The sequence below is a fragment of the Monocercomonoides exilis genome (assembly GCF_001643675.1).
Source record: "Monocercomonoides exilis strain PA203 chromosome Unknown scaffold25-1336746, whole genome shotgun sequence".
NCBI classification, from domain to species: domain Eukaryota; phylum Preaxostyla; order Oxymonadida; family Polymastigidae; genus Monocercomonoides; species Monocercomonoides exilis.
The window spans coordinates 1,187,927-1,200,299 of record NW_027150570.1 but is presented as its reverse complement, the minus strand read 5'-3'; the positions used below and the strand labels follow the sequence as shown (position 1 = coordinate 1,200,299).

At 36.6% G+C, this 12,373-nt stretch overlaps 3 protein-coding genes across 3 annotated transcripts; 2 read left to right on the top strand and 1 right to left on the bottom strand.

The window, feature by feature from the left end:
- The first annotated feature begins 85 nt into the window (after positions 1–85).
- MONOS_1404 (uncharacterized protein) lies at positions 86–6,151 on the top strand. Its single transcript, XM_067866806.1, has one exon. The coding sequence runs from the start codon at positions 134–136 to the stop codon at positions 5,867–5,869; it is 5,736 nt and encodes a 1,911-aa protein (XP_067726726.1). The 5' UTR covers positions 86–133; the 3' UTR covers positions 5,870–6,151.
- Positions 6,152–6,334: 183 nt separating this feature from the next.
- Positions 6,335–7,537, top strand: MONOS_17648 (putative 5'-AMP-activated protein kinase, regulatory beta subunit; the record flags this gene model as incomplete). The annotated part of the gene is made up of 4 exons (XM_067870587.1): positions 6,335–6,385; positions 6,481–6,868; positions 6,938–7,015; positions 7,078–7,537. 4 exons carry the CDS (start codon positions 6,335–6,337, stop codon positions 7,116–7,118), a joined length of 558 nt encoding a protein of 185 aa, XP_067726725.1. The 3' UTR covers positions 7,119–7,537.
- A 644-nt stretch (positions 7,538–8,181) lies between these two features.
- MONOS_1403 (uncharacterized protein) lies at positions 8,182–9,285 on the bottom strand (the record flags this gene model as incomplete). Its single annotated transcript, XM_067866794.1, has 2 exons — positions 8,182–8,592; positions 8,665–9,285. The coding sequence occupies 2 exons, from the start codon at positions 9,283–9,285 to the stop codon at positions 8,182–8,184; spliced, it is 1,032 nt and encodes a 343-aa protein (XP_067726724.1).
- Positions 9,286–12,373: the final 3,088 nt, after the last annotated feature.

The window sequence follows — 12,373 nt, the reverse complement described above, 5'->3', positions numbered from 1 at the left end:
AATACTGTGTCATTCAATATATTATTTATTATTCTTTTTGGGACTTTTTTCACTCATTCGGAATAATCTGTTGAATTGTCCCATTATTCGTTACATTAGAGTGCAAGAAGAATTATTTCGCATTTTAAGTGGAATGACTCAATTTGCGGATAATGATTCTTCGATGGACAACCCTGATGATTTTTTACAAACTGAACATGAGGAAGACAATTTGACACAAACATTTAATAATAGTGAAAATTTCGAAAATGAAGATCTTGATCTGGAAGACATTCAATATGAGCAATCACATCATGAAGATGAACTACAGGATGAAAATGATGATGGAAATCTGTTTGGTGGTGGAAATGAATATCAAATCTCTGAACAGCCTCAACAAGATAATATTCAAGAATTTGAACAAACTGGAGAGATGCTGGAAATGCAACCAGAAAATGAAAGCGCCGCCGATGAAATTCAGGCAGACCCATTTGCCTTGTCTCGTTCCAATTTCCTCGATGAAGATAATGAGATGCATGTGGAAGAAGATGAACATAACGAGAATAATTTTTTTGAAAATGAGAACACTGCAGAAAATGAGCAATTTGAAGAAGAAGAAGAAAGAATAGAAAATGGCCATGAAGTTCAAGGTGGTGAGGATGCTATGTTTGATGAAAATACGGGGGGTGAGCAACCTGGTGAGATTGAACAAATTGACGTGGAACAGCAAGAGGGTGAAGAAAACCAAAATGAAGGAGAGCAAATTCAAGAATCTATTCAAGGAGCAGAAGATGATATTTATGAGCATGATTACGGCTCATCGGAGGCTGAAAATATGAATAATGAAGCAGAAAAATCTTTTGAAGAAGGAGAAGCAACACAAGAAGTTGCACAAGAAGGAGGAGGAGGAGAAGAAGAAATTAAAGCACGAGATTTTTCTTTTGATCAAGGATGTGATGAAACAAATGAAGAGCATGCAGATGAAGAGCCACCATTAGAAGGTGAAGATTTGCATGAAGAAGTTAAAGAGGAGGAGGAGGAGGAGATAAAAGATGAGGAAGAAGCAGCAGATGAAGAGAATCATTTTGAAGAGGAGAATGTCGAAGGAGAAGGAGAAGGAGAAGAGCATACTGTAAATGAAGATCTGAAAGAAGTGGGTGAGGAAGAAGAGCATGTTGAGGAGGATGTTCAGCCATTTGAGGAACAATTTGAGGAAGAGCAGGAAGAAGACGGGGAACATGATAATACTCAAAAAGAAGTGAAAGAAGAAGAGGGAGAAAGAGGAGGAGAAGAAGAGGGAGGAGAAGGAGAAGGAAAAGCAGAAGAAGAGGAGGTTGTGGATGAGGAGGTCGCAGAAGAGGAAGTGGCAGAAGGAGAAGAAGAGCAACCAGAAGAGAAGGAGAATGAACAAGAAGGAGAAGAATTGATGCCAGAGGAGGATCCATTTGAAGCAGATGGATTGCAAGAAGGAGAAGAGCAACCAGAAGAACACGTTCAACTTGATGAAGAGCAACCAGAAGAAGAAGAGAAAGCAATGGAAGAGGAGAATTTACCAGAAGAAGAGGCAAAAGAGGAAGACGGAGGGGCAGAAGGAGAGATAGAAGAAGAAGTAGCAGAAGAAGAGAGAGGAGGAGAAGCAGGAGAAGAAGGTGGAGAAGAAATAAGAAAAGAAGAAGAGCAAGAAGATCTTCAGGAGGAAGGAGAGATTAAAACGAGAGAGTTCTCATTTGAGAAGAATGAAGAGGAGGGAAACGAAGAGACAAATGAAAAAGCGAATGAAGGGGAAGAGCAACAGTTTGAAGAAGAAGTTGAAGAAACAGATGCTCATGAAGAAGTTAAAGGTGAAGGAGAAGGAGGTGAAGGAGAAGGAGAAGGAGAAGAACTGAAAGAACTGAAAGAAGAGGAGGAGGAAGAGAAAGAGGATGAAATGGATGGTTTTGAGCAGCCTTTGGATGAGCACTTGTCAGAAGCAGAGCAAAATGAAGCTGAGGAAGCTGTTGAGAATGAAGAAGGAAATGAACAGGAGAATGTTGAAGGAGAAGAAGAAAAAGGAGAAGAAGAAGAGAATACAAAAGATGTTGATGAAGAGCCAGAGGATAATGTTATCACAAGAGAGTTTGAGTTTAATGGAACAGAAGAAACGGCAGAAGGTGCTGAAGAGGAAGCAGGTGAAGCAACAACAGAAGAAGAAGGAAAAGAAGAGGGAAAAGAAGAAGACGAAGGTAAAGAAGAAGAAGAAGAAGAAGAAGAAGAAGAAGAAGGGATGGATGTGTTTGGATACAGTGATGAGCATGTTGATGAAGGAGGAGAAGAAGAGAAAGAAGATGAACAGCCAGCAGAGACTGCTGAAGAGGAAGATGTTGCAAGTGAAGAGGAAAAGACAGAGGAAGAACATGAAAATGAAGGAGAAGGAGAAGAAGAAGCATTGCAACAGGACGAAGAAGGAGGAGATTATGGCGATTATGAAGGAGAAGAAGGAGAAGGAGAAGGAGAAGGAGAAGGAGAAGGAGAAAAAGAAGAAGAAGGGGAAGGGGAAGGAGAAGAGCATAAAGATGAGGAGCAAGAAGGAGATGCAATGGCACAAGAAGAGGCAGTTGATGAAGCAGAAGCAGGAGAAGGTGGAGGAGCTGCTGAAGAAGTGAATGAAAATGAGCAGACGCAAAATGAAGAAGCAGAACATGAGCCAGAAGAAGAAGCAGGAGAAGCTGTTGAAAGATCGTTTGAAGGGGAAATGAAGGAAGATTCAGAAGGAGATGAGTATTTGAATGAAATTGACGAAGGCAACGCGGAAGGAGAAGAAAAGGAAGAACAAGCAGAAGAAGAGGAAGAGATGACACAAGAAGCAAATGGAACAGGAGCAGAACAAGAAGATGCTCAAGAAGGAGGAGAAGAAGGAGGAATGGAAGAAGGAGAAGAAGGAAGAGGGGAAGAAGGGTATAGTGAAGAAGGATTTCCTGAAGAAGGAGAAGAAGAAGAAAGGGAAGAAGGAGAAGTTGAAGAAGTTAAAGGAGAAGAAGCAGGAGGAGTATTTGAAGAAGAAACTGAAGAAGGTTTGATTGAAGATAAAGTGGAAGAAGAAAATGGTGCATCCAATGAAGAAGGAGATGAACAAGGGCAGGATGATGTCAAAACAAGAGAATTTGAATTTGACAGCAACTTTGAGAAAGAAAGTGTGTATGAAGAGGAAGAAATGGAAAATGGATTGCAAAAAGATGAAGATGAAGCACCTTCTGATGAAGACATTCACAAATATGAGGAAGAACCAGCATTCTCATCTGCTTCTTCCTCGTCGTCTGTTTCTGATGGGAAAGGGGAAGCGAATGAAGACGAAGATGTTCTTCTGAATTCGCTTGGATTTGTCAATTTTGGGGCAGAATACAACCAGCAGGCAGAAGAAGAGGAGGCTGAGGCAGAAAGGCAGAGGAGAGCAGAGCAGCAGGAGTTGGAGTTGAAGTTGATGAGTTTGAGAGAGAAGGCAAAGAGGAGGCAGATGGAGCTGGAGACAGAGCTGGAGCAGCTGGAAGAGAGAGAAGAGAAGGAAAGAGGCAGAAAAAGTGCTCGTTCAACAAAGAATGGAGATGAAGACAAATGCAAATCAAGAGAATTTCCATTCAACGCCTCTAATGCACAGGAAGAACTCAAACCGCTGAAAGAGCAGCAAATGATGCAGGAGAGAGAAGAGAGAGAGAGGAAAGAGAGAGAGATGGAAGAGGAAGAGAGGAGGCAGCAGCAGGCAGAGCAGGAGAGAAGGAAGAGGGAAGAGGCAGCACAGAACAGGAGAATAGACACAACTCCGCTGCCTCCTCTGCGTCCGACGAGTGAAGTGGCAGCGCGCAGACAGAGAGAAGAAGAAGAAGACGATGAAGAATACGACGATCTTGTGGAGGAGGACATCGACGATGGCGAAGAAAACGCATTCGACAGAGTTGGTGAGCCTTCGTCGAGTTATCGCCGCTCTGCTGAGAGGCCATTCACATCTGCCTCTGCACACACCACAGCACGCCCCAGCTCATCCACGTCGGTTGCGTCTCGCTCGTATCGCCCAACATCTGCGATGAGACCAGGCACTGCGCAGACAGCACGCTCATTGGCACCTTATGTTGTGCAGCAGCAGCAGGCAGAGAGAGAGAGAGCACGCAGAGGAATATTCAAGCAGCAGCATCCGCCGCAAGTGAGGCCATTCCCATCGCCTTCGTCTGCTTCTTCCTCAAAAAGACGACCTGCTTCTGCTGCCAGCACAAAGACAGCGTCTTCCCAGCGCAGCCGGCCGATGTCTGCAGCCAAACAGAAGATAAAAGAGAAAGAGAGACTTGAGCGGCTTGAGAGGGGGTGGTACAATCGGGTGACTCCTGCGTATGAAAGGCCGCTGAAGCCATACAACCCCCTTTTGACAGATGACTGCCCAGTGGTTGACTCAGAGAATGTGAGGAGGGCTATTCTGAAGAACATGCGGGACGAGCTGACAGCAGAAGAGGTTGAGCTGATCAGAAGGCGAAAGGAGTTGGCAAGAAGACAAGAAAATGCGCTTCTTGCACAATTCCAGCCGATGCAATCAGCAGGGCGAGAGGGAAAGAAAGGGAAGAAGAAGGGAAGAAGGATCGCGATGCGCAGATGGAAGATGAAGAATGGAAGGAACGAGGAGGATGCCTATGAAGAAGAATACACAGAGAGAAGAGATGGAGCATATTATGACGATGACTACGATGGAGATCGGAGGCGGATGGGCAGACACCGATCAGAAAGCGAAGAATTCAAAAGAAGCGAAAGAGGAGAGCTTCGTAGAAATGAAATGAAAACGGGAAAGACATACAACTCTGTGATAAATGAAGAAGATGAGGAGCCGTGGAACTTCAGAGAAACTGCTGAAGGGCATGCTGGCAGGAGTGATGAGAAGGAGCTTAGCACGCCCAGAGAAAGAGATGTGAGACAAGTGAAGGCAGACAGACAGACGACGATCAGAACAGACAGGGCACAATCTGCAAGGAGGGCGTCTCAAAGAGGCAGCAGAGAATATTCTGAAGAGGGAAGAAGAAGCAGCAGAGCACAGCAGCCAGAGCGAGAGAGAGTAAGTCGGGTGAGCGAGCGGTCATTCACTTCGAATGCTGCTCAGAGTCATGTGAGGCAGAGGCCTGCCTCGTCGTATCCATATGACAGGTCATCTGCTCCTGCTCCTCATTCGTCCAAAGCGAACGACGCAGAACGAGAAAGATATTCATCAAATGACAATCTCCCTCGCAAAACAAGGCCAGCCTCCGCCAGCGGTGCTATTTCGCAGTCGTCTCAAATTCATCGTTCCTCTCAAATGGCAGAAGAAGGAAGTGTAGAAAAGAACGGCAGGAGACAAGAAGAGGAGGACGAAGATGAGAACGGTTGGGAAGATGGCAGAGGAAGCAGTGAAGATGAAGAAAAAATAGAAGATGTTGAATTCAGAGAGAAAAAAGAGCCAAGATCAAATAGTGGATCTTGGGATGAGAAAAATGATGAAGATCATGGAATGACTCGAAAAGCTCGATCGTATTCAAAAGGAAGGCTAAGCAAGGGAGCTGGCGTTGGACAACGAGAATCCTTCAGCGGATGGGAGGAAAATGACATATCTGATCAGGATTGGGCGATTAAACGAAAGGACGAAGATACGAGTGAGAGGGCTTATCGGCAAAATGGATCTCGAAAATCTCATCAAAGGGAAAGAGATTCCATTTCGTCATCTCATTCGAATTCTTATGGCAGGCAGAGGCCTCAATCCAGAAGTCGAGCATCTAACTCATCCGCCCGCCCATCATCTCCTTCACGCAAAAGTGCGCACATTCAAGGTGCTCCTTATTTTGAATCCATTCAAGGAACAAAATCACCTCTTCGTTCTGCGTTCAGATCCGCTCGCCAACGTTGGTAAATGGTTTCATTTTCGTTTCACTTCACTCATTTCAATATTCTTTCTCATATCAGCCATTGCATATCATCCATCTCACAATTTATTTCACTTTTATTCTTTTAATTCAATGCCTTACACAGTATTACAATTTTATAGGACTTTTTGCTTTTCATGTTAATGTGCTTATTACAAAAGAAAGAATTTCAACACAAAAGAACTATTCTTTAAATTTCTCGGCCCAGATCCGTAAATTATTTTAGCATGTCCTAAGTAATTTTTAATAGCAAAAAATAAAACAATAAATAATTCTTTGCATGTTTGTTCGTTGAGGTGGAAAATTGAATTATCATTTTAAAATAACTAAATGTGGGTGAGACGATCGTATTGATCCTGATAAAGTATTTATTTATTAATCTTTTTAAAAGGTGAATTGCATTTTTCAAATTATAGATTGCTATAAGTGCAATTATATAAACAGAAAACCAAATGTCTCTGAGTATCATATGGTTTCTTCAACCAAGTGGTTCTGAATATGCTGTGTGTAATTTAATTTCTTTAAAATTCTCTCATAAAACATCTTCATTTAATTTTGTGCTTTTCATTGTGCGGTTTGAAATGATGTTTTTGGAAAGATTGCGTTTGATCCAATGACATCCGCTTATATCGAGTCTCAATTCATTCAGAAGGATAATCCCCCATCTTCTGCTCCAACTCTTCAAATAGAACAATATCCAAGGTTAATTGATGCAAAAGATGTTCGTCCTGATTCACCAACCGAAATGGAATTTTTATTGGATTTTAACTCAATGAGGGTTATTCAAAAAGAAAATCCTGAAATTACGCATATGCTCATTCGAATTAATTCGGATGGTATTCCTTCATCGCATTATGTTCATTGCTTTGAGTGGAGGCATGAAGGAACTAAAGTGTATTTAAGGGGATCTTTTGATCGATGGCTCTCATCAATTCCTCTTCAAAGGCATGGTGATCATTTTGAAATTACATTATTGTTAAAAAGAGGTTTGCAATTTTTTCTTATCAATAAATATATGTGCTTTAAAAAAAAAATTTTTTTTTATTATTTTGCAGAAAGCTTTGAGTATAAATATATTGTTGACGGAGTCTGGATGTATCGAATGGACTTGCCAACAAAAATTGATCCTCATGGTTTTATCATTTAATATGTTCGTGTAATAATGTGTTTAATTGAATTAATTATTTATTTTTAGGGAATGTTAACAATTTTGTTGGGCTGGGAGATGAAAAGTAATCTTCCTTATTTACAAATATAATCACAATTCATTTCATTTTTGCATTTCAACTCATATTTGATTTTGAAATTGTTTTATTATTAATGGCGAAATGTTTTTATCAATGTTGAATTTAAATTTAATTTTATTCACAATTCTTGCATTATTCTGAAACGTATGTAATTGTTAATTTTTGAAAAAAGATATTTGCGAAGCACTTATAAACATCGAGTTCATGTTTTTTCATTCTTTTATTGTTTTTATTATTATTGGTGGTAGTGACTTTTATTCTTTTTTAGAAACAATTTCTGGTTTATTGGGTAATTTTGTCGTTTTGTCGTTGGACTAATAATTTTTTTAACCGTAAGTTTGTAATTTATTTTTCGCTTTCAGTTAAAGATTCTCTTGAGTAATTTTTCATAGAAAGAAATAATCATTTGAAATTTTATATTCAAATTATTTACATTTTTGCTCTGATGCATTTCGTGTGGTAGATAATATTATTTTTTTATAATCAGTCTCAATGTTTATGTGTTTAATCCTTGAATGAACTTCATTCTGAAAAATTCATTTGATGAATTTTGAATTAAGACTTTCAAATCAAATAAGCATGCTTTTTTCCCTTGTGTCATACTTATTGAAGCAGACAAATTTCAGATAAATAAATCAATTTCTTTGAGAAATATCTGGCGGAAAAAAATAAATTCATAAATAAATTAAAAAAAAAAAAAAGAGAGAGAGAGAGAGAGAGAGAGAGAGAGAGAGAACAAGAAAAAGAGAATGAGAAAGAGAAAATGAACGAAATTTTTAATTCTGTCAAATTTTTAAATTTCGCATCTGAAAAGTTATTCGGTCAAATTGTTTCACAATAAAAAGTTGCACAATTATTTTTGAGTCCAAGTTTATTGAAATAGTGTCATCATTTTTATTGGCACTTCTTTCTTTATCGAAACATAAAAAATTTGAAATGAAAATAATAAAAATACAGTATTGAAAATTAAAACTCAAATCATTTTCTCTAATTTTTTTTCATTTTTAATTTCTGAGTAATCAAATTCATCACTTGTTTCATCGTCATCATTCTTAATTTTTCCGAATTTTCTTTTCTTTTTCAACATTTTCTTCAGTTTCCTTTTCATTTTCTGCAATTTCTTCAATTTTCATCATGTGTTTTTCATTATATTCATCCCATTCATCGAGAAGCTTTTCCTTTGTTATTTCTTTTCCGAATATGTCGAAACAATGCGAATGAGAAGGAATGAAGTATTGAGAAGACTGAAGAAGCTTCATAAGAACAGATCCAGAACAATTGCTGAGGATTCTGCTTATGAACAAAGCTTTTTTGCAAACGGCTGGGGTGAATGCGGTGTAAAGGGGTTGAAGCAACACATCTGCAACAGCTGTTCTTTGATCAGATGAGGAGGTGGATGATGGGGAGCTGCAATTTTTTGAAAGCTCCGAATTCAACACTGCAAATACGCCTCTGTCCAGCGGCTGTGAGATGTGTGTGGTGTGTGGAACGAAGGTGATGACGTCAATTTCCGCTTCTTTGAACTGTCTTCATACAATTGGATCTGTGCGCGATGAGTGTGAATCCAGGAGAAGGCAAAGATGAGTTTCTTTAAGAATTCGCTTTCTTCTGTCAATGATAGCTGGCAGAAGAACTGTTAAGGCGTATTTTTTGAATGCTATTAAATCTATCCAGCCATTTGTGTATGGCCAAATGTCTGGCGAAGGTGTTAGAAGTGTTGTAAGTTCTTTTGGAAGAGTTACGCTCGGCCACAGCACGACAGACGGAAGCGAGAAGCCATCAGCAGCGATTCCAGCAACGAGAGTGGCATTCGGCATCCTTTCGGCAGTCTTTTTGAATCCAGCTTGTTCATCTGAAGGATGAACAACAACGCCACGTGTTGAAGTCGGAATTCGAAGCGAAGATTCGTCAACATTGAAGATTAATTCTTCTGGAAATTTGTTTTCATCGTGTAATGATTGTAATTCCGTATACCACGGCTTTAGGATTTTCTGACAAGATGCTGCAAGTCTGTTGATATCAACTTGCTTTGTCAGCGAGGACTTCAGTTCCGGATGTCTCTGTATGAAGGCGTAAACTGTCTTTAAAGTTACAGTCTTTTTCTTATTTTCTTCTTTTTCTCCTTCTTCTTCACTATCGTTAATTATATTTTCCATCTAAATACCAATTAATATACAATTCAAATATCAATCGCAAACCAGATCACGCGCTTTTCGTAACGAGAGGCTTGTCCCTGATCGAGATTCTTTTGTAACTTCTTCCAAGAATTGCTTTTCTTTTTCACCACAAATAATTGATGTGTGGCCAACTTTTGCAAAAGACCAACCGTTTTTTTTTTTTTTTTTTTTTTTTTTTTTTTTTTTTGCCTTTACTGCGTGTTCCAAAGATTTTTTGTTGAGTTCACCATATTTCACTCCGTCGACAAGCCTGACAAAAGTATCATTCACAATGTGTGCAATCCTTTCCGATCTTGAACTATATTTTCTATAACGCAATGAAAACATTTCTTCCTTCAGTTTTCTTTTTCACTGGAAATTTCATATACAGTCAAAACCGGATATAATCACATTGGTTTTTGCACAACTTTTTGTGACTATATCCGATTGTGATTAAACACAATAATGCTTGACACAGAAAAATATGAAATTTAATTTTTGTAATAATTTATTTTGTGTCGATTTTTTTATTTTTGGAAATTCTACACAAATACACTTTTTTCACTTACTTGAACAATTTTGATCATAAATACACATTATTTTGACTAATTTGAGCACATTTTTGAAAAAGATAAATATTGAAATTATTGATCAAAAAATCGATTTTTTATTCAAATTATCACTCATTATAATAAAAATTGTGATTATATATTTTCATCACTGTGATTATATGCGATGAAAAATGAATGAAAAACAAGCAAAAAATGTCGGTGCATCGAAAAATGTGACAATAAACGAATCTGATTTTATTCGAAGTGATTATATCCGGTTTAGACTGAATATTTTATGGTTATGATCATTAATTAATAATTTTGTTTATTTATTCTCATTGAAGAATTTTTTTATCACACTTTTAATTTTGAATGAATAAGAAAGATTTTCAGACATTTGCACAGTCCAATTTCTCTTGAAAGCTCAATGGAAGAACTTGAACCTACCCATCTCCCACCAATGTGAAATCGGGTTTATTTCAAAGTTCAAATGTTCGAATACCTGACATTGGTAAACAGACCGAAAATTAATTTTGATAGTTAGATGAAAAACCCGCGCATTTGCAAAAACCAGCACACTTGACATTTTCCTTCGAAATACTCGTCCACATTCATATATGTGAAAGAAATTTGCATTTTAATGTCTCCAGTGAATTTTCTTTATCCAATATTTAGTTTTTCAATTGAAAAATTGGTGATTATTATTGAAATCATATTTTGTCATCCAAAAATTTCGGTTCTTTTTTTTCTTTTGAATATCAATAAAAAAATTGAAAATTTAAAGGCTCATTGAATGCATTTAAATCTTTGATTCGGTTTTTAATTTTCGTTTCAAAAACATATGTTTTTCTTTTTCTCTTTTGAATTAAAATTGCATTTTAAAAATATTCACCTTTTGAAAAATGAACACACCGAAAAAAGATATGATTTCAAATATTATCACACAAATTAAAAATAAAAATTTCAGATCTAATGATCAAAAAAGATCAAATTTATAAAATTTCCCTTAAAGATGTATTTTCTCGTGAACTGCTTTGAGTTTTGATTTTAATGCAATTCTGTGAATCTGTTAATTGAATAATGAAAAGATTGAACGCACTTTCCTCGTTTTAAAATGATTCTTCTTTCATTGGCAAAAACCCTTCAAATATTGCATGTCATCTGCTTAATCCTCATTTTTGTGATCATGAATTTAACATATTCGTGATATTTCATGCAATTTCATTCGATCTCAGATGCTGTTGTTCGGATAACAGACTAACATTTTTCGATTTTGGACCATAACTGTTAAATAAAAATATTCGGAATTGAACAACATGTGTTAACATCTATTCATTAAAATATGTGTGATTCTTTTTGAAATCATAACTTTTTTCGGTGTGCTGTTTTTTCAAAGATTGCTTGTCACTGGGGAAAGATTTTTGATTTAAGTGCTTAAAACATCAGAACTTTTTCAAAAACAAATGTTTTAGCTGAATTGAAAACGATGGACTTATGAGAATGCATATTCTCTTTTCTATGTTCTTTTGTTAATATTCAAGGGAGATTTTTCGAACCGAAATTTTTGAATGGAAAAATATGACATCAAAATTAATCACCCATATGTTCTGATTATTCAGTGTATATGAATTAAAAAAAGGATAAAAAAAATATTTGTTGAGGGATTAATTGGAATAAACTTGGTCTTTCTTGAATAAACCTTTTTAATTCGAATAAACTTGGGTTATCTGGAATAAAATCTGATTATTCGAATTATTATATTTATTTCAATAAAATTTTATTATTCCAATACCATTTACTGATCTTGTGACAAAGCCAATCTCCATTTTTGTGATTTTCTAATTTAAAAGTTATTTTTTCGTTTTCTGACAAATGGGTGATTTTTTTTGATTTCATAAAAAATTCCGACGTTTGATCAAAAAATTTATTCATTAAGGGTTGGGTTGAATAGATAATTCAAATTTGATAAAAAATGAAAATATAATTTAATAAAATATTATTATTACTTATTTGTTGATTTCAATTTGTTTCTAATCGTTTTTTATTTAAAATTTGTGAAAGAAATAAAAAATATATCATAAAAAATATCAAAACTACAATAAATAGTTCAAAATACAAGTTCAATCTTTAATATAACATTACTGCAATGATTATTTTTATTTAATTAATAAATATCTTTTTTTTAAAATTAAATTAATGATGTTATTGAAAAAGAATAGAATAAGTGAAGTCGAAATCGACAAATAACAAATGAAAACATTCAATTTTCAGCGCTTCATCATCTGATTCTCCAACTGTCCTTTCCAGAAGTCATTTCTCCATCAAACGCATCGATTTCTTGCTTTTTCGAAAAATGAAAGATTTTTGCTTTCCATTCACTTCCATCTTTCTCAATTCATGGCACTCTGTATTTCTTCAAAGAATATCATCGTCAATTTCCATTCAAATTCCTTCACCCTGGGCACTTTCCATATGAATTCGCTGTCCCAATTCGACAGTCACCCTTGATTACGAGAAATCCCTCTTTTATTCAATTT